The 22,265-nt window shown below is 39.8% G+C and overlaps 1 protein-coding gene and 1 pseudogene across 2 annotated transcripts; one reads left to right on the forward strand and one right to left on the reverse strand.

Annotated features, from left to right (window-relative positions):
* Window positions 1-2,849: 2,849 nt before the first annotated feature.
* AMACR (alpha-methylacyl-CoA racemase) lies at window positions 2,850-21,855 on the forward strand. 2 transcript variants are annotated; one of them, XM_049648216.1, is made up of 5 exons: window positions 2,850-3,567; window positions 6,489-6,632; window positions 7,635-7,795; window positions 11,393-11,579; window positions 21,320-21,855. In XM_049648216.1, the coding sequence occupies exons 1-5, from the start codon at window positions 3,321-3,323 to the stop codon at window positions 21,727-21,729; spliced, it is 1,149 nt and encodes a 382-aa protein (XP_049504173.1). In that variant the 5' UTR covers window positions 2,850-3,320; the 3' UTR covers window positions 21,730-21,855. The 2 variants fall into 2 exon arrangements, with proteins under 2 accessions (XP_049504173.1, XP_049504174.1); XM_049648217.1 differs by lacking the exon at window positions 7,635-7,795 and having other exon boundaries at window positions 21,320-21,440.
* LOC125934665 (protein SET-like) lies at window positions 15,041-16,117 on the reverse strand (annotated as a pseudogene).
* Window positions 21,856-22,265: the final 410 nt, after the last annotated feature.

Here is a 22,265-nt window from a genome sequence, read left to right on the forward strand (position 1 = left end):
ATTTGGTATCCTGAAATACTGTTCATATGGAAAACAAGATACATACTTGATTTTTATCACTTTTATTTACCAATTTTTAGAATAATGAGTTGGTGCCCTAGAAATCTTTAAAGATAATTAATAAGGTCTCTTAAAAAGCATTATTATTAACTTACAATTTTTCATATATTTAATGTGCTTCAATCCACCATAGTCATTATTATAACTTAATGACCCCATCTCAATTGTCAGTGGAAGGTCCTTCAAGTTAGTGCCTCTATCTATTTTTTTCAATGTTTATTTATTTTTGACAGAGAGAGGGAGAGAGAGAGAGAGAGAGGCAGCACATGAGTGGGGGAGGGGCAGAGAGAGAGGGAGTCACAGAATCCGAAGCAGGCTCCAGGCTCTGAGCTGTCAGCACAGAACCTGACGCAGGGCTCGAACTCACAGACCGGGAGATCGTGACCTGAGCCGAAGTAGGACGCTTAACCGACTGAGCATCCAAGCACCCTCTATCTATTCCCCAGAATAGACCCAGAATCAGGCTGGGTCTCTCCCAGCAGAGCAGCAGTGAGTGGAAACCGTGTAGACTTGTATCCCAACCAGACTTTCATGCTGTGACCTTGAATGTGACTCCAGTGGCCCAGGTCCTGCCAATTACCTAAATTCAAGTAGCAATAAGCTACTTGATACCCTTGTAATGAACTCTGTTGTATTTAAGCCAAGAATCCAATTGATCTAAGAGAAAGAAGCAGAAATAGGGAGGCAAGTTAGGATAAGCTAGAGTACAAAAGCAAGTTCAGAAAAGTGATTGCAATGTAACATCATTTATGTAATATAAAACTACAAAATATAATAATATAAATAAAAGGTAGTATATAAGTAGGATAGCTATAGCATCGATAGACTGTGGATACTATATGTCAAAATCATGGGAGTGCTTGTGTCTTGAATGGTAGAGTGAGCAGAAGCAAAGACATGTAACTTTGGGTGGGAGTGGGTGGGTATAGGAGACTTTAACTATGGAAGGAGTTCAAAGCAGCTGGCCTGTGATCTATGTACTCCCTTTAGTACATGGATCCTTCAGGAAGCTGAAGAAAAAGGCAGCTTTTGTCAAAGGAAAAGGTATTCTTTGTCAATTGTACCTGTTGTACCTATTTACCTTGGGTAAGTAGATGAATGATATTTGTTACAAGGAAGAGAATTTATCTATTTAATGCATTTAACAGGCTGGCTCTGGCTATAGGATTACTTTTGCCAAATAAACTCAGAATCCAGGAAGCGCAGTTCCATAGCTAAGTAACACCCTGGGATACAAAATGAAGTCTGTTAGGTACCTGAGAACCTCATTAGAGATCTCAACTATAATCGTGAGTCAGAGGGTATATTAGTTTGCTAGGGCTATAACAAAATACATAACTCCCCACTCCAACCTTCTTTTTTTTTTTAATGTTTATTATTTATTTTTTAAGAGAGAGAAAGAGAGAGAGAGAGAGAGAGAGAGAGAGAGAGATTGGTTGTGAGTAGGGGAGAGGCAGAGAGAGATGAAAACACAGAATCTGAAGCAGGTTCCAGGCTCTGAGCTATCAGCACACAGTCCGACATGGGATTCAAACCCATGAACTATGAGATCATGACATGAGCTGAAGTCGGATACTTGACTGAATGACTCAGGTGCCACACCTTCCCCCAACCTTCTTAATAGTTTTATTAGTCTGCTCAGGCTGCCATAATAAGGCATTAGAGGCTGGGTAGCTTAAACAACAGAAAAACACTTTTTCACAGTTCTGGAGGCTAAAAGTACAAGATCAAGGTATCTTCAAGTTTGGTGTCTTCTGAGGCCTTTCTCCTTGGCTTGCAGATAGACAGCCACCTTCTGCTGTGTCCTCACATGGTCATCCCTCAGTCCTTGCTTTCTGTGTCCTAATCTTTTCTTGTAAAGACACCAGCCATATTAATTAGGACCAATCCATATGACTTCATTTTACTTTAATTACCTCTTTCTAAGCTCTGTCTCCAAATACAGTCACATTCTGAGGTACTGGGAGTTAGGACTTCAATATATGAATGTTGATGGGACTTAATTCAGCCTCTAACAGGGGATATGTGTCCAATGTAAGAAGGAAGAGTCATGTAAGATTTTCCAGACTTCTGATTTAGCTGAGCTTTTCCATGACCTTTATCTTTGAGCTTATTACTTGATGCTGGGCAATATCTCTGATTCATGTGAATCTGATCCTGGCTGTTAGCTTAAGCTATTTCTGTACTGTTTATTTTTTAGAACAATAGATTGTAAGCAAATACGAAAAAATATTGTGTCAATCTGGATGTCTTCTGTAACATTCTTTGCAATTTACTTTCTTTTCAAGTTTTTTAAAATAGAAATAAAACAAGAGGGTAAGGAAGCTGATGTCTGAACAAAGGTAGTAACATAGGCTAGACAAGAACAAGGAAGTGTTGTATTAATTAAACAAGGAGGCTGTTAGACTGATGTGGTTCTAATGCCCTGGCAACCTACTAAGCAAACCAAATTCTAACCCTGTAAATGCCTCAGTTAATGAAATTGAAACTAAGAACAACCCATCACAAACAGCCAAGTAGACTTTAATCTATTTAGAGCTAATCAATGATTTATTTGTTTTTGTGTATATAAGCCTCTTCCCAACTCCTGGGGGTAGAATGCTCCTAACCATCTCCTTGTTGGTGCTGCTTGGTTAGACTAGATTTTGCTGGGAAGGAAGGAAGGAAAGATGGAAAGAAGGAAGGAAGGAAGAAACAGAGAAAGAGAGAAAGAGAGAGAGAAAGAGAGAAAGAGAAAAAGAAAGAGAGAGAAAGAAAAGAAAGAGAAAGAAAGGAAAGAAAAGGAAAGAAAGGAAAGAAAAGGAAAGAAAGGAAGGAAGGAAGGAAGGAAAAGAAAGAAAGAAAAGGAAAGAAAGGAAGAAAGAAAAGAAAGGAAGAAAGAAAGAAAGAAAAGAAAGAAAGGAAGGAAGGAAGGAAGGGAGAAAGAGAAAGAAATAAAGAAAGAATCTTAAAATGTTTAACAAGCCTTACTTTAACTTCTAACAGAAGGTCTGCAGAGGGAGGCAAAGAATGCCTGCCTGAACCCAGCGGCACGCAACCCCTCAAAGGGAAAGCAGCCAACGGAAAGGAAAACCACCTATTGGACTAGCCAGGAGGCGGGGCCAGGATCCTCCGCATGTACAGACTCTGCACCGGAGGAGGAGGAGGAGGGAGGGCCCTGCGCAGGCGCAGGAGGGAGGGATCGCTTGGGGCCCGCCTCCCGGGCGGTCTAGGCTCGGTCTGGGCCGCCTGAGACTTCTTCACCTGGAGAGCCGGGTCCCATGGCGCTGCGGGGTATCCTGGTGTTGGAGCTGGCCGGCCTGGCCCCAGGCCCGTTCTGCGGTATGGTCCTCGCGGACTTCGGGGCCCAGGTGGTGCGTGTGGACCGGCCGGGCGCCAGAGGGGACGTCAGCTTCATGGCACGGGGCAAGCGCTCGCTGGCGGTGAACCTGAAGCGGCCGGATGGGGCATTGGTGCTGAGGCGCATGTGCGCCCAGGCGGACGTGGTGCTGGAGCCCTTCCGCCACGGTGAGCCCCAGGCTCCTCTGCGGCTCCGACGCGGGACCAGACGCGGAAAGGTCCCCGCCGAAGGGAGGGGCTGGGCCGTACGAGCCCGTCACATCTACGCTCTGTTGCCGACAGAACCTTTTCCTGTCACTGCCTTTCTAGATTTTTCTGTCGCGTTTTGCTATTGTTGATCAGTCCCCCCTTGAGATGATCTATACTTGGAATCTCAGATACTGAGGTTGCCCCTGTTCTCCTTATACCCATTTTCGCCCCCTCCCCCAGATTCTCTTTGTTTCTAATCACTCATTTGTGCTTGTCTTAATTATTTGAGAGTCCCGAATCCTGTGAGAATCTAAGGAAAGCCAAAGATTGCCTTCCTGGAAAATTGCATGTAGGTACATAGTCGTTTTTCTACCGTTTTGGGGGTTGGTGTACCCTCTAAAGCATCTAGACCCAGGCTAACATTCTCTGCGGTAAATCCTGGTGTTCCAAGTTCCTTCCAGCTTCAGCTCAATTTGGTTTACAGTTTGCTTCCTGGAGCCCTTTTCCATCCCCACTGTTTTCACCTTTTTATAGACAGATGATGGCCAAATTGATAATCGTACCTCCGTCTTTTAGAGCCATAGACCTCTGAAATACACAGACTGTGCACGTGTCTTAACTGGCTGTCTTATCTCCCAGGCACTGCAACTTCCATAAATCCCAAAACAAGCACATTATCTTACCTCCGAGAATAACATCTCCTCTTGTGTTACTTATTTTTTTATTTTTTATTTTTTATTTTTATTTTTATTTAAAATTTACATCCAAATTAGTTAGCATATGGTGCAACAATGATTTCAGGAGTAGATTCCTTAGTGCCCGTTACCCATTTAGCCCACCCCCAACCCCCCACAGCCCCTCCAGCAACCCTCAGTTTGTTCTCCATATTTGAGTCTCTTATGTTTTGTCCCCCTCCCTGTTTTTATATTATTTTTCTTTCCCTTCCCTTGTGTTCATCTGTTTTGTCTCTTAAAGCCCACATATGAGTGAAGTCATATATTTGTCTTTTCTCTGACTAATTTCACTTAGCATAATACCCTCCAGTTCCATCCGCGTAGTTGCAAATGGCAAGATTTCATTGTTTTTGATTGCCGAGTAATACTCCATTTTATATATATACCACATCTTCTTTATCCATTCATCCATCGAGGGACATTTGGGCTCTTTCCATACTTTGGCTATTGTTGATAGTGCTGTTATAAACATGGGGGTGCATGTGTCCCTTTGAAACAGCACACCTGTATCCCTTGGGTAAATACCTAGTAGTGCAATAGCTGGGTCATAGGGTAGTTCTATTTTTAGTTCATGGAACCACCATACTGTTTTCCAGAGTGGCTGCACTAGCTTGCATTCCCATCCTCCTGTGTTGTTTTTCTCATTAAATGGAACCAGTACCCTCCCAGCTGCCTGAATCCAAACCCTGTACTCTGCCCATGACTCCAAATATTCTTAACTGCATTTGCTTTCAGTTATCAGGAATCCTCCTTAGCTTCTGTAGCTTCCTTCACGCTGTTGTAACAGCCTTTTTAAAGATGATGTGTGGGTCTAGCACAATTTGGATCCATTCTCAGCTCCCAGGGCAATCTTGCTCAAAGTACAAATCCAAAGCTTTGCCTGATACATAGCAGGAAGTCAGTAAATGTTTGGTGAATGAATTGAATATCTGTGGGGCACCAGGCATATTAAATGTTAAATCATTTATTCACACAGCCAGATTGGAGGATGATAATAATTTAATAATTAGGATTATATCATAATTTAATAATGCCCCATTTAAAGATAGAGGCTCGACATGGTTGACTCCACGATCTTGCAATTAGAAGGAAAATAGAGGGGTGCCTGGGTGGCTCAGTCGGTTAAGCATCCGACTCCGGCTCAGGTCATGATCTCGCGGTCCGTGGGTTGGAGCCCCGCGTCGGGCTCTGTGCTGACAGCTCAGAGCCTGGAGCCTGCTTCAGATTCTGTGTCTCCTTCTCTCTGTGACTCTCCCCCGTTCATGCTCTGTCTCTCTCTGTCTCAAAAATAAATAAACATTTAAAAAAAATTTTTAAAAAAAGAAGGAAAATGGAGCTGTGAATACAGATGTAGCTGCCAGGTGAGAGGATTGTGGCTGGTGTTTAGGTAGAAGACTAGAGTTTTCTGTAATTTACTATAGCTTTAGGAAGACAAAACTGTAAATATATAGTCTTCATTATTTTTAATCCCAGGAGGTTAAAAATACTAGTTATCTGGATTTTGTGCAATAAATACTATACTTATTCATAAGAGCTCTTAGATGGTATTGTAGCAAATTTTATCACTGACATTTTGGTGAGCTTTTTTGTGAAGATGCCCATGCTAGGCACTTCAGAGACCCATGGAAACAGATCAGGTGTGAATCCTGCCAGAGGAGCTTCTAAACTGAGGGGAAGATGATGGAATATATACACAAAAGCACAGTGTGAGGTAGAAGGTGGCGGATGATGGGGGCACAGAAAAAGAAAACACCTTAAAGGCTTTCGAAAGTGAATTTTTGACCAAATTCAGCCCCAGGGTAACTGTTCTAGGAGAACAAGCCATTTCTAATAAATTACTAAGGAGAGTATTTGGGGAACTATAAAGGCACTGACTAAAGGAAGGAATGGCCCACTATGGGGATTGCAGGAACTTGGATATGCCTGAAGGGAATTAAGGTGGGGCTGGAAGGAAATAGGATTTGGGGGCAGAAGTCACACATTCCAGAAATGGTGGCTTCACTCTGTGTCCTTAATTATTGGAAACGTGCTAAAACCCACAACAAACGTTATCGGTATGATTTGGAAGAGTGCTATTTTATGTTTGCCACAGAGAGAGGATTGTTCCTATCCTCAATTCATCCCTCTTAAAAAAAAAAAAAAAATCTTTGTTCCCTTTCTCTTAAGGTGTTATGGAAAAACTCCAGCTAGGCCCGGAGATTCTGCAGAGGGAGAATCCAAAGCTCATCTATGCCAGGTTGAGTGGATTTGGCCAGTCAGGAAGATTCTGCGGGGTAGCAGGCCATGACATCAACTATTTGGCTTTGTCAGGTATGTTGACAAAATAATTTCTCTACACATTTTATTTTGTTCCCAGTCAAGATTTACAGTTACACCAACTAAAAAGAATTTTTTAAAGGTGAAAATTTAAATATTTATCACAATCAATAAGGAGAGCATGGTTTGAAAAGAGTTGGTTTGTCATAGAACACTTAGTCCCAACCCCTTTCCCTCTGACTTGACACATTTGAGGGATAATATACTCTCACTAGTAACATTTACTTACTACATTTCTCACTACAATTCTCAGGCAAGACCCTGCCAGGAAGTAAGAGCCTTGGTGGTAATGGGGATGGCTGTTGTACAATTCTAAAATGCTGATAGAGTTTGATCTGAACTCCCCTTTCCACCTCCATTCTGAATCATTGCCTGAGTCACCATTTTAGACTTCTATGAATACCTGTAGCTTTCAGGTCATATTGTCACTTTATTAGAATTTTTGCCTGTGAGAACAGGTCTTAGAATGGCCTGATCCTAGAATTCTAAGAAATTGTGTGTTGTTGAATAAAGGCCTCAAATTTCCTGTGAGTACACATTTAAAGATTGAGGATAAGAGTGTGGGTAGAATTGTTTTTTCCATCTATTTAAAAATAGAATTACTTTATTTTTTCTTGTGTTTGATTATTTTCTTGCATCTCTAATAAGACTGAAAGTGGGTCATAACTGTTGGTAAGCCATAATCTAAATTGCTAACAATAATTTTTTCCTCGAAACTCAGTGAGTAAAAACTTAGCAATAAAATTCTGAAAAGTGTTAGTTGGAATAAAGTTTTAGAGAGAAAACAACAACAAAACAAAACAAGGAGTCTTGTTGGGGGAAAAGCCTGTTTATAAATATGCTGACTAGGTTTAGATTTGGAAAAGCATCATGTACCGGTTTTCACCATGCCGGCAACTAGAATGATTGGCTATTCCTCGTAAGATGTTCATGTATCTATTTAAAAGTGACATTAAATTTACATTTCGCGTTCCTTGATTTCTTTAAATTATGTAGGTATTCTGTCAAAGATTGGCAGAAGTGGTGAGAATCCATATGCACCGCTGAATCTCCTGGCTGACTTTGGTGGTGGTGGCCTCATATGCACACTGGGCATCTTGTTGGCTCTTTTTCAACGCACACGCTCTGGCAAAGGTCAGGTCATTGATGCCAGCATGGTAAGTGTTAACTGGGGGAGGTGATAAGCCTACCAGTTGTTCTAAGTATGATAGGCGGCTGCCTCAGATTGTTTTGTGAATAAGAGATAAATGAGATTTGAAGTTTGAATCTAAATTATCCAGGATATCCTTTTTTTTTTTTTTTAATAGCCTCATATCCTTTCATTGAGTATCTTGTTTGTAGAATCAGTTTTCTAAACTTTTCATGACTCATCTGATTCCTGCGTTGGTTTCAACAATCTTCGCCTGCCATTTCTTGTGCTTAGAATACAGTTTTCAAGCAATCTTCATTAAAAACTGGGCTCGGGGGGCGCCTGGGTGGCGCAGTCGGTTAAGCGTCCGACTTCAGCCAGGTCATGATCTCGCGGTCCGTGAGTTCGAGCCCCGCGTCAGGCTCTGGGCTGATGGCTCGGAGCCTGGAGCCTGTTTCCGATTCTGTGTCTCCCTCTCTCTCTGCCCCTCCCCCGTTCATGCTCTGTCTCTCTCTGTCCCAAAAATAAAAAAAAAACTAAAAAAAAAAATAAAAAAAAAAAAAAAAAAAAAAACTGGGCTCGGGAAGGAAGTCCCCCTTAGCAGACAGAGAAGATTCTTAAGGGTGCTAGAGTAAAATTGGGTCAGTCTAGACTTTCCTGTTACAGTTTGCAGGGGAGACTCCAACATCACGAAGCTTCAGTTTTTTCACTGTCACGCACTGAGTACGTGCCTTGCGTTATGCTAGGCGCTTTCCCTGTGCGATTTCTCCTAATCCTCAAAACACCAGTTCCAGTTGGAATACTTTATTTGAAGAAAGGAGAAACTGAAGCATAGAAATTTGCCCAAGTTCTCACAGCCAGTTGATAAGAGCCCAATCCAGCATTCTACGTATGTATTTGCATTTGGACAGATCTTTAGAGGGAGAAGGAAGATGGGTTTGAGGAAGACAAGACTGGAGGCAGAGGGACAGTTACTGGGTTGTTGCTGGGAGATACGAGCAAGTACTAAAGTCATTGATGGTGGAACAGGTCTGGATCTGAGGGCTATTGGAGACATAAAATTGCCAGGATCTGGTGACGCGTTGGCAGTAAAGGGGGAGCGAGGAGTCAAGGGTGGCTCCCGTGTTTCTGGCTTGGATGACCTGGTGGATGGCATCACTGGCACCTTGGGGGCGGACTGCCAATGGAAGAGGCAGTATGGGTCAGTGGTTAAGAGCACGGATTCTGGCACCTGTTTCCTCCACCCCAGCTCTGCCGCTGACTGGTTCTGGGACTTGGGTGAGTTACTTACCTCCCTGTGCCTTGACTTCTTCTTTGTAAAATGGAGACAGTAATGGTAACTGCCTCATAGCATTGTTAGAGAACTAAGCGAATTGATGCCTTGTTCGGTGTGTAAACAATGCCTGGCATAGAGGAGGTGCTATGTAAGAACTTGGTATTATTGTTGTTGTTATTCTTGTATGATAAGAGGAATTCAGTTTGGGTCATTTCAAGTTTGAAGTCTCTTTCAGATATCCCCACAGAGTGAGTACTCGAAGTTAGAAACTAGAAACAGGTTTTATTGTCATTTGGAAGCCACATGAGACCGTGTGGTCCTCTAAGGAAGGGGACAGAGCACCATATTTGAAGAGTGGGCAGTAGAGGAGAAGTCAGGGCATAAGGAGAGCAAAGTGGAGAACCGAGGAGTGTTTCCATGGAAACGAAAGATAAAGAAAGTGCTAAAAGAAAAAAAAAAGGAATGGTCAGAGGGTCAGGTGTCAGTAGAGACCTCAAGAGTTTATTTATTTTTTATATATTTTTAAGTTTATTTATTGAGAGAGAGAAAGCAAACGGGGGAGAGGCAGAGAGAGGGGGGAATCCCAAGCAGGCTCCACACTGTCAGTGCAGAGCTTTACGTGGAGCTTGAACTCACAAACCATGAGATCATGACCAGAGCTGAAATCAAGAGTCAGAGGCTCAACTGACTGAGCCACCCAGTTACCAGCCTCAAGAGTTTAGATCTGAACACTGTAAATTGGATTTGTCATTGGTGACCTTTTGCAAAAGCCATTTCCATGGCCCTTATCTTGGGGGCTTGGCTTATGCTTCCTTCTCACAGGCTAAACCCTGTGCTATTTCTCTTCCTTCTGATACTTTTATCAGGATACATTTGCATGTCCTCTGTGTCCATCTCTAAAGTGTGGTGTGTGATTGATCTTTTTTTTTCTTTTAATATTTATCTTAGAGAGAGAGAGAGAGAGAGAGAGAGAGAGAGAGGGAGAGAACAAGCAGGGAAGGGGCAGAGAGAGAGGGAAACAGAGGATCCAAAGCAGGCTCTGCACTGACAGCAGAGAGTCCGATATGGGGCTCAAACTAACGAACTGTGAACTCATCACCTAAGCTGAAGTTGGGCACTTAACCCACTGAGCTACCTAGGCACCCCTGTGACATACTATTTGGTATGTCAGCTGTCAGAGCCATAAAATCAGGTGTGTGTGAGATTTCAAGTTTAAAGGGAAAGTTGGGATGTCTCCAAAGATATAGCCAGTAACTGTGAGAAACTCCGTGGACCCCCAATTCCAGCTATTTGATATGAGGGTGCTTTGCTGGCCTTCTCCTTGGGGTTCGAGAATCATTAGGATCATAAAGCCATGAGGGTAGGGAGGTATTCTTCTCTGGAGAGCCACATGCATCCAGCCTTGTGACAATTATACCTGAAGATGTGAATCCATTCCTGTTATTTCAGAACTCAGTGGGAAGTTGGCATTCCCAAACTAGTTTGTCTGGACTCAGAAAACCTGTATATCTGCTGCTCATATTTTATGTTAATTGTGTAACTTTCTAGTGATTGTTAAGGTATATTAAATATTCAGATATAGTTTTCTTTGGCTTGGAGTCAAGCTAGAGTATGCTAAATTTAACTGTAATGTGGTTTACCTTTAAAATGTGATAGTTTCCTATTACCTATGTGTATGTGTTTATAGGTATTGAGACCAAAAGAAAGATTTTTTCAAAAGCTCTTTGCTTTATTTTTAACTTTTTATGCTGACAGTTAAATTTTTTTTTTTTTTAACATTTATTTATTTTTGAGAAATAGAGTGAGACAAAGCATGAGCCGGGGAGGGGCAGAGAGAGAAGGAGACACAGAATCTGAAGCAGGCTCCAGGCTCTGAGCAAGCGGTCAGCACAGAGCCCGATGCGGGGCTTGAACCCACAAACTGTGAGATGATGACCTGAGCCAAAGTCAGAGGCTCAACCGACTGAGCCACCCAGGTGCCCCTATCCTGAAAGTTTTTAATGTATATAATTATGGAGAGAATATATAATGAACTTCCGTGTACCCTCACTTGGCTTCAAACATTATCAACATTTGGCAGTCTTATTTGAAAAGAACAACAAAAGTAGTTCCTTCTAAGTCTTTTCTGAACTGTATTTTCTGAACTGAATAGTGGAGAAACCCTCTATCATAAACCTGTTCTAACACACTTTCTTGAAATATCAAGAAGTTGTGTAATTAGATACAGTCTTCCTGTACTCTAAGAAACATTGTTACACAAATGTTAAAAAAAAAAACTAAGTGGAAATTAATTGTTGTTTTATAGTTTAAATGTCTGGATTCATATTGTATACTGTTTCTTTTCCAAAGGTGGAAGGAACGGCATACCTAAGTTCTTTTCTGTGGAAATCTCAACAAGTAGGACTGTGGGAACGACCTCGAGGACAGAACATGCTAGATGGTGGAGCACCTTTCTACACAACCTACAGGACAGCAGATGGGGGCTTCATGGCTGTGGGAGCAGTAGAACCCCAGTTCTACAAGCTGCTAATCAAAGGTAAGTAATATTCCTGTGCCTCTCCTGCTCCCTCCCCTTTTCTTGTGGGTGTTCTTTAACCTCGATTTTAGGCCTTTTAAATTCATTATGTCTTTTATTATGTATCCACTTTATGATTATAATTGTAATTATATTGTGGGGTATTTCCCTTATGTTTAAATTGACAGATACTTTCATAAGTCTATAAAATAGCTCAGAGTTTTAAAAAATAATCCATTTTATGCGAGTTCAATTTCATACTCAGCAGTGTTAGATATTTATGTTGCCCTTGCGTGCCCATGTCTTATTCTCAGAAATGATGTGCTGGTTCTGCCAGTTCTTATTCCTTGATAGATGCCCCCATGGGGTGCCAGAGCACAGAGTGACTTCGGTGAATAAGATTCTGTTGGAATATGTTATTATCACTTGATGCTTCTACAGTTTACCTTTCTTGCAGATTCTTGTCTCATTTGCATGTGGCCACAAGTTAGCAGGAGAATTTGCGATCTCTTCTTCTCTAATTAAACAATCAGACTAACATTTTGTTCCTGTAACATGTTTGAATTTGAAGTTTACTTTACAGGTAAATGAATAGCTAAGAAGTTTTAGAATATACATTGAAGAGGTATGACAAGCTGGTCATGGTGTGTCTGTCTTTTCAACTTCACGGTTGGAGTCTCATTATGTTTTGTAGTTTTTCAGATGCAATATACTACTCAAAGTTGTTTGCATATAGCTGAAATCATTGTTTTTTGCTAGCATCAGAAAGCGTTTTATGATCAACAATATTAACTTCACTAACTTAAATATAGTTGGAAAAACAAACAACAAAATGGTTTATGTAGATCATAAAAGTCTTTTTGTTCCAAAATTAAAACTAAGAATGGAAGGTATTAATTCAAAATTAGGGACAGAACAATGCTATATGAGGGGCTGAACACAGAGGGATCAACACCCTTTCCTCGGTGGTGCAGGGCCTTAGAAGGCAGGAGGGATATAGCAAGGTGAAGTTTGTACCTGACATAAATCTTGTATATTTATGCATTGTCTATAGAGAATTTAAACGTAATAATAAAATTGACTAAACTTCAGTCCGTTTTTGTTTTTGTTTTTTTAAACAGAGTGTGAGTGGGGAAGAGGGGCAGAAGGGGAGAGGGAGAGAGAATTTTAAGCAAGCTGCGTGTTCAGCACAAAGCCCAACACAGGGCACAATCCATGCCCCTAGGATCATGACCTAAGCCAAAATCAAGAGTCAGCCACCCAACGGACTGCCCATCAGTCAGCTTTTTGTCATCATCATCCACAGGCAATTCTAAATGACAATGGTAAAATAAACTCATTGAAAAAATTTTGTTAGGAGAGGCTGAGTGGCTCAGCTGGTTAAGCATCTGACTTCGTCTCAGGTCATGATCTCATGGTTTGTGAGTTTGAACCCCTTGTCAGGCTCTGTGCTGACAGCTTGGAGCCTGGAGCCTGCTTCAGATTCTGGGTCTTCCTCTCTCTCTAGCCCTCCCCAGCTTGCGCTCAGTCTCTTTCTTGCTCAAAAATAAATCAACAGAAAAAGAAAACAAATGTTAGTTTGAGTTCTAAACAATTGCTACAGCTATTGTTGAGTTCTAATAACATATGTAAGATCTATTAGCACATTTTTATACTTAGCCTTTAGTAAATATTACATAGAAATTATTCAGAGAACTCCCAATTTTACGGTCTCACTCCTGTTTTTTCTTTTAAAATTTGTATAGTTTCAACATCCACATTTAGGTCTCTGTTAAATTATGATTAATTTTTTTGTATGGGGTGAGGTAGGGGTCCAACTTCATTGTTTTGCATATGGCTATCCAGTTTTCCCAGCACTGTTTGTCAAAAAGACTATTCTTTCTCCATTGAATGGTTTTGGCGTCTTTGTTGAAAATCAGTTGGCCATAATTGTAAGGGTTTAGTTTTGGACTCAGTTCTCTTCCATTGATGTACATGTCTACCCTTATGTCAGTACCACACTGTGTTGATCATTGTAGCTTTGTAGTAGGTTTGAAATTAGGAAGTGTGAGTCTTCCAATTTTGTTCTTTTTTAAGATTGACTATTCGGGGTCCCTTCCATTTCCATATGTATTGTTTTTAATGCTTATTATTATTGAGAGAGAGAGAGAGACAGAGTGTGAGTCAGGGAAGGGTAGAGAGAGAGGGAGACACAGAATCTGAAGCAGGCTCCAGGCTCTGAGCAATCTGCACAGAGCCTGTCATGGGGCTTGAACCCATGAACCACAAGATTATGACATGAAGTGAAGTTGGACGCCCAACCGACTGAGCCACCCAGGGGCCCCTCCATATGTATTTTAGAATCATCTTGCCAATTTCTGCAAAAAAGGCAGCTGGGATTTTGATAAGTGTTGTGCTGAATTGTGCATCAGTCTGGGGAGTATTGCCATCTTACCAGTATTAAGCCTTAATACCCATGAACATATATGATGCTTTTCATTTACAGAGGTCTAGAATTTTTTCAATGATACTTTGTAATTTTCAGTGCACACACCTGCACTTATTCTGCTAAATTTATAGAAGAATTTTATTATTTTTGATGCAATTGTAAATGGTACATTTTTGTATTGTTCGTTATTAGTGTATAGAAATACATAGTAAGTAGTTACTTTTGTATATTGATCTTATTTCCTGCAACCTCACTGAGCTCATTTTTCTTATAAGTGTGGATCTCTGAGTTTATCTTGCTTGATTTCCTTGAGATTCTTGCATGTGCAAGTAATTTGTTTTTCATCAAATTTGGGAATTTTTCAGACATTTTTTCTTCTAGGATTTTCTCTGCCTTTTTTCTGTCTCTCTTCTTGTGAGACTCCCTTAATGCTTATGTTGGTATTTGTGTGTGTGTATGTACACATCTAGCTTTCTTGTAACAAAACAGCTTGTGGACTTTACCATTTAAAATTGAGCATCATCTTTCCTTTCCAGTGAAGCAGAAAGAAAAATTAAAAATAAACGGGAACAAAATTACAATAGACAATGTCAATTTCAGATAAGATCCTACAGGTTCTTCTGATTCTCCCCTCAAGTGGCAGGGCTCAAGTTATCATTAGGAGAGAATTTTATTTTAAAAATGTCATCTAAAACTGCAAAGATGTCCGTTAAGCATCATAATTAAACATGCCAGCGGAGAAGCCATGTTGTCAAAAGGCTCACCCAAACATCTCAAACTCACCCTTTGCTGACCTTCTATAACCCCATTTTTTAAATTTCTTTTTTCTTTTTTTTAAACAGGAGGAAGTAGGCAGATAAATGTTGGTAAATGCTAACCTTCCATATTCATATACAGACACAGAGTAATCTCTGAGCCCAATAGAGAAAGGAGGGAAAAAGCTAGAATTCTATGTACTACTACACAGGGGCCTACCACCTTCCAGCTTCCAGCAGAGCTAAGGGAGTAGAAAATTTTTCTTTTTTCCCACAGAGCACAGTAGCTTTGATTCCATTAAGTTTTTGTTGGGACAGGAAGGGATAAAAATTGAATGTCGAAGAGAAAGGGGTAGAGATTCTTTTCCCACTGTATTCTGCTCATGGTATTTCCCCCCCAAATAAGTTGAAAACCATGGTGTAATGGGAGAGAAAAGAGACTTCAAAAAAACAGGACAAATGAGCTAAGGTAGGGGTGGGGGGAAGGACTGCAACTTGCTCCCAGGGACTAGAGAAAATCCCAAAAGGAAGGTTGGAACCTGTTAATGTTCCATTAGTCATCTTCCCCTTCCTCCCCCTCGTCATCGTCTCCATCACCTTCATCCTCATCTCCTTATTCATCAGTATCTTCCAGTCTTTCCCCCCCCCCCTTCTCCGTTCCCATCTTCATCATCCATATTGGGAACCAAGTAGTACTTGAATGAATTTGATCAAATATCCTCTTTGATGACATCTCCTAACTCATCTGCACCTGCATCAGAATGGTCAGGAAACCAGGTGAAGAAGCTTTCTGGTTCCTCATGCTGTCTCTTTCCGCTGGCTTTCTTCTGCATTTGACTTGGACATTTCATCAAATCCTTTCAAGATTTCCATCTGATTTCAGTAGCTTTTGAAGATGGATCACCACTCTCATTCAGATGAAATTCTTTGGAGAGACCTTTATTTTCAAAGTAAGGGTTTTCATCAAAATAAAAATCTATCCTGTAACTTGATTTAATATCTTCAAATGCTGTCACTTCACCTCTTGTCAAGTAATGTAGTGCCTCTTCATCTTCCTTCCCAAGCAGTGCAGACACTTGTGGGTGGTTGACAAAGGTTGTTACCCCCTTGTGGGATTTTGGCAGTCGATTCCAACTTCTGAAAAAATGGTTGGCAGAGTTTCTTATATTTATGTTCTACTTTCAAAGTCTTCTCACTGGCTTATTCATTAAGTCTGTCTGTTCCATTTGTACTTCATCAGGATGTTCAGTTGTTGGCTGTTCTTGTTCTCCCTTTGGCAAGGGTTGAGAGGGTGCTGTCTCCTCTGGCTTGGAGGCAGGAGGCAGTCTCAGTTTCTTCATTTGAGGTGAGAGTGAAGACTGGCATTTGGGGGCCATGCTGTGAAGAGAGTCCAGGAAACAAGGGAAGACGCATGTCTGGAAGAAGCTCTGATGACTCCATATTTTGGTATTCTTGATGGTGTCCTACAGGTCTCTGAGGTTCTGTTCATTTTTCTTTATTCTCTTTTTGTTATTGTCTTTTCTTTCTTTCCTCGGTATACCTCTTTTTGAGTTTGCTGATTCTTTCTCTTGTCAGTTCATGTCTATTGCTGAGTCCTTCTTTTTAAAAAAAAATTTTTTTAATGTTTTATTTATGCTTGAGAGAAAGAGAGACAGAGCATGAATAAGGGAGGGGCACAGCAAGAGAGGGAGACACAGAATCTGAAACAGGCTCCAGGCTCTGAGCTGTCAGCACAGAGCCCAACGTGGGGCTTGAACTCACGGACCGCGAGATCATGACCTGAGCCAAAGTTGGACGCTCAACCAACTGAGCCACCCAGGTGCCCCTTGCTGAGTCCTTCTAATGAAAGTTTTATTTGTTATATACTTTTCAATTCCAGAATTTCTATTTGGCTTCTTTTTTAACAATCTAACTCTTTATTGATATTCTCTTTGATTAAACATCATTCTCAAATTTTGTTGAACTTTTCAGACATGGTTTCCTTCAGTGCTTTGAATATATTTAAAATAACTAGTTGATTTAAAGTCTTTGTCTAGTAAGTCCAGTATCTGGATTTTTTCAGGGACAGTTTCTGTTGATTCCTTTTTGTCTTGTGTAAGGGCCACATTTGCTTCCTTCTTTGCATGTCTCACAAGTTTTGTTGAAATTGGATATTTGAAATAATGTAAAATGACCACTTGGGAAATCAGGTCTTCACTTCCCTTCCCTCTCCCCTATCCTGGATTTATTATTGCTGCTATTTGTTTATGTAATGACTTTCTTGGACTAAATCTGTGTTCTTTGGTATGTGCAGTCACAGAAGTCTGTTTGGTTAGCTTGGTCATCAGGTAATAATTGGATAGAGATGTCCTTAAATGCCTTGAACCAATAAATTTCCCATCCTTTTCTGTGTCTTTACTTCTTGCTTGTACAGACTCAGGGTCAGCCAGAGGTGAAAGATTAGGACCTTCTCAGATCTTTCCTGGGCATACTCATAGCCCTATATATGTGCCTTCTAAATTCCTGGAAATATGTTGGAGCATTTCAAAGCCCCCCATGAACATCCTATTCCCCACTTTTTTTCTTTTATTTGTCAGCTTCTTTTTATCCCAACAGGGAATGCCACCTCAGATAGCTATGATATTAAATAGTTGTCACTGATTTTTTTTTTTTTTTTGATAAATGTTAACAGTGTTCCAGAAATAAGGCATTGTGAGCTCCAAGTCAGATCAAATAAAGACAAGCCATGAGAATGGAGCCTTTCAGGGAGCTGCTAGACAAATGGCAGTTCTTGGGGGATGGGATTTGGGGGAAGCTCTCAACTCATTTCCGTCCTGCAAGTGGCTGTTATCCTGCTAGTTGTTTTACAGAGCTGTGACTGAGAGCCTGTTGGTTTTCATGACTACCACAGAGCTGGGGAGAGAGGGAGAAATTAGTGCAAGTTATAATACCACAAGGCTTACTGATCTTATGAGATGCAGTTGTTTTTCCTAAATAAATGCTCTTTGGATTGTTGTAAACTTCTAATTTCCAGAGTTACAAAAAAGTTCATTCTGACAGTTTGTGCCAGGGTTCTGTTGCTTTTATGCAAGAACAGGTTTCTGAAGGTTCTTGCTCTGCCATTCCAGAAGTTAACTTCCCTCCTTGGCATGTCTTATTGTTATCTTAAAACATATGTGTTTGGAATGATCATTTCTAACATCCACACTCCACCACAAGGAGTGAGTTTTTCTGGAAATACTGAAAATGAAACGAGACATTATTCTAGCAGGCTGATTGCTCCAGCCCTTCATCTTCTGACCACTTTCTCCTGGGCTTTCTCTTTTTAAGTCTAAACTCTGTAACCACTCTGATTTTTTACAGCCTCCTGTCTTTGTATCCACAGCCTTGTATGGTGTCCTTAACCTCCTCTCTCCGTTCAAAGTTCACGAGGGATCCTTGGCTGACAGGTGGTTTGTGCTTCAGGCCGGCTTAACATGTTAAGCCAGCTTTGGTGAATCTATATAGTCCATGCCAAAATGCCACAGCATTTTCTTTCTTTCACAAGATTTATTTACAAAAGTACTACTTTTATTAATCACATATACATTACTTCTCTCTCAGGCCCAGCTGGACAAGCTGCCACATCTAGACTGATTTTATTACCTTATTCATTTTACCTTATATTTGAGATCTTTGAGACCATACTTTAATCTTAACATAATACACAAGGTTTTTATAAGGTAAAAATTCTACCGTACTGCGTGTCTGCTGCTTTCTGGGGCAAAAAAAATCTGTAAATACAGAGAATTTCATGACGTTTTGAGATAACAAGACACTTACAAGTATATTCAGATAAGTAGTAGAGAATTTTTAAGTTGTTTTAAAATTTCAAAATCTTACTAAAAGAAAAGCAGACAATAACGAGTGTTGTCAAGGTTGTGAGGAAACTGCAACCCCCTGTGCATTACTAGTGGGAATGTAATATGGCAGGTCCTCAAAAAATTAAATAGAATTACTATAAATTTTATGCTACCACAATTTTTAAAAGATTAAAAGTAATTCAAAATAATATGTGTTTTAGAAAAGAATGTAATACAGAATTTGTAAAGAAGTAAAAATTCTCTCTTGTTCTTTCACTTGGGGGAAGTTTGGGATGTGGCTTTCAAGAACTTTTTCTGTGCACATACCAACACAGTTGTTTTATTTATTTATAAATTGTATTTATATATAATATAAAATTATCCAAACTTACAATTAATAGCTGTCTTTTTGTATTCAACAGTATACTAAAGATGTCCTTTCTTGGCAATACAAAAATTCTGCACCCTCATGATATACCTAGCAGCCATATGAAACTGTATGGTACGCCTGTACTAAAATTTAAATGTTTCCTTATTCAAGTTCATTTACGTTTTTTCCACAGCTTTGCATTGTAACAAATATTTATTATTTACTAATAAACATTAATCTCTGTACATGTATCATTGCATACTTACAACATGAATTTTTAACTGTTTAATATATGCCTAATATTGTGTTACAGAGCAGTAAAGTTTATGGCATGTACTTAAAATAATAAGTATTTTGTGTAATTGTGTGTATGTATGTGTATGTGTTACATGTATATATAAGATCACTTTTTGGAAATCAAAACATACTTTCCCAGGTTTTAAATAGTCTGAGTCTACAGGCCAGTCCTTAAAAGTCTGTTTAAATTTAATGATTGATTATGCTATAAAAACTAGCTGCAATCTACAATTATATTCATGTAGGGGAGTGGTTTTAGAGTACCATACAGGAATGTCAAGAGCACAAGAAACAGCCTATCCTAAACCACTGGTAGTTAGTCCTGTGGCCTTGATCAGAGTCATGGGCAGGATAGGAAACTATGGGCTGAGAAAGGATAATAAGACAGTGGAAAAGCTAGGGTGTCAGAATTAGGGGTAGGAGCTGGAGTCTTTTGATTTCTAGTATTTTTTCCAGTATACAAACTTTAACCTGTGAGACCATTAATCTCAAATATAATGTCTGTTACAGGGAGAGCATATTTTATTTAGTCTGTTTATAATGTCTTTTATCAGGGAGATCCAATTTTATTTAGTATTATGATTCTGATCACATTCTGATTAAAAAAAAACCTGAAAAGCATGCAAAGATATTTATAACAGTAGCTATGATCTAAATCACTATTTTTTGGCTAACTGGACACTTTATTTGTTTTTCAGTCACAGAGTTTGGGGTAGTCAGGAAAAAGAAGAAAAGTAAAAGACATCCTTAGGAACATTTTTGTGTGTGTGTAGATTATAGTGATAAAGCTGAAGTAATGGCTCAGTGTTTTTCCTCGTATATGAATGGGTCAGAGGAAAATTTACTTGTTTATCCCACAGGTGTCTTTTCACAACTATCCAGAACTATGTGAGTTCTCCTTATTTCCTGATATATCCCAAAACCCTAAGAAGGGCCTGCAGTATTCATATCTACTTTCCTTTATAGGGATTTTCTTCTTCAAAACAGCTTACATGCAATTAATTAGTCATCGTTCTTCTACATGATAGGGAAGGAAAGGATGACAAAAGTGAGAATTATTAGATTAACTTGACTGAACTTCTGCAAAATCACATGCATACGAAGGTCCTTTCATGATTATTCCACTCTAAGATCCACATTTAAAAACTCTCTTCCTTGTGGGAATAGAAAATGACATTTACACCAAACTCTAGTAAAGTGGCTTTTGGGGTATAATTTAATCAGCACTGGAATTCAGGTGTGTCTGCAGGGGTAGGTGCTTGTAGTTAATAAAGGAAGCAGTGAGCAGGTCCTGGGCCAAGAAGCCATCCTTTCTGTTAAATCCCCAGCTGAATGCTTTCATTTTCTCTCCACTATGTGTTGATGAGCTTTTCATGATCCCCTTCATGCTTGACACAAAAGTCTGTGTGCCCCGTTCATGATTTGACTGGTTGACCACTTTCTGTCCTGTTTGCTGTAGGAACAATTTTTTGCATGGGTCTTTGGGTACCTTACAAATCCTTTGTTCCTAGTTCACAGCAGTTTTGTAAGAGGGTAATGAGTCAAATATCACTGCTTGACTAGAGCTCTTTTATTTGTCCAAAATAAAAGGAGATGAATATTACATGTTAAATTGCAATCTTGAATTTAATCATTTATCTTCAGGCTTCTTCCTTAAAAACTGGGGTAGTCATGTGTAAAGTTGTTTAAATTTTATATTTCGTAGGGTTTGGGAACACTATATAAAATGTGGGGTTATTTGAAATCAGTATGACAGATAATAACATCTTGAGGAAATTTCTTTTTGAAAACCTACTCAGGGAAAAATCAATTTCTGGAAACTAGACCTTTACAGATAGACTACTTTTGGTGAAATGTAAATAATAAAATCTTGGCAGTAGGAAGTCTGTTTTCAGTCTTGCTACCCTATTACCTTTGCCCTTTCCGGCTACTGGCTCCAAGTTGAGTTTGAATTGTGTCTCTTGACCCATCTGAGAAACCCTTAAAGACACCCTATTTGGGACACTATGGTGAGGTCAAAACTCATTTTATTGACTATAACCACTCCACCCAAAGCATAATAATTTAAGAAGTTGTGTTTTTATTCTCAGGACTTGGACTAAAGTCTGATGAGCTTCCTAATCAAATGAGCGTGACTGATTGGCCAGAAATGAAGAGGAGGTTCGCAGAGGTATTTGCAAAGAAGACCAAAGAAGAGTGGTGTCAGATTTTCGATGGCACAGATGCGTGTGTGACTCCAGTTCTGACGTTTGAAGAGGTCACCCAGCATGATCATAACAAAGAACGAGGCTCATTTATCACTGATGAGGAGCAGAATGTGAGTCCCCGCCCTGCACCTCTGCTGTCAGACACCCCCGCTCTCCCTTCTTCCAAGAGGGATCCTTTTGTAGGAGAACATACTGAAGAGATACTTCAAGAGTTTGGGTTCAGTCAGGTAGAGATCAATCAGCTTGCCTCAGATAAAATCATTGAAATTAATAAGCCACGAGCTAATCTCTAAATTCCAGGCCTCACAGCTCAAGTGAATTGAATATTACATGTTCAGTGTGGGATAATACATAAAATTGTGTGCACAGAAACACGAAGGAACAGCATCCTGGTAGACCAGCTGTTCTAATCAAGAAACAAGACTGTGAGTACACAGTAATGATTGAATTCTGAAAATGGTTAACATGATTATTGATTTAGGAATGTTTTTAGTTTACTAATATTAAATTGTGGCAGTTTTTCTGCTTTTCAATTTACTTGATTATATTTTTAATATTAAGATATGAATAATATACTTTCAATAGATGAATATAATGGTTTTTATTAAATAAAGCCTTTCCCCCCTAAAGTTTACTTCTGCTTCTAAGTTTCTGAAAAGTTTTCAAGAAAGTCCTTGAAATAGCACTTAAAAAGCAATTTGTGACTCATTTAAATAACGTTGGCTCTACTATTTACCAAAATGAAGTCCTTAGAAAAGTCTGATCCTTTTAATGTGGTAAGAAAATCTTTCAGCCAGCCTCTTTGAATTGTAATTTTAGAAAATGTTCT

The sequence above is a fragment of the Panthera uncia genome (assembly GCF_023721935.1).
Source record: "Panthera uncia isolate 11264 chromosome A1 unlocalized genomic scaffold, Puncia_PCG_1.0 HiC_scaffold_17, whole genome shotgun sequence".
NCBI classification, from domain to species: Eukaryota; Metazoa; Chordata; class Mammalia; order Carnivora; family Felidae; genus Panthera; species Panthera uncia.

What these genes read in the sequence shown, in the direction of transcription:
- AMACR (XM_049648216.1), top strand. Translation starts at nt 3,321, where the DNA reads ATGGCGCTGCGGGGTATCCTGGTGTTGGAGCTGGCCGGCCTGGCCCCA. An exon ending in GCTGGAGCCCTTCCGCCACG is followed by an intron (nt 3,568 to 6,488) that starts GTGAGCCCCAGG and finishes CTTTCTCTTAAG; the next exon opens with GTGTTATGGAAAAACTCCAG. An exon ending in CAACTATTTGGCTTTGTCAG is followed by an intron (nt 6,633 to 7,634) that starts GTATGTTGACAA and finishes TAAATTATGTAG; the next exon opens with GTATTCTGTCAAAGATTGGC.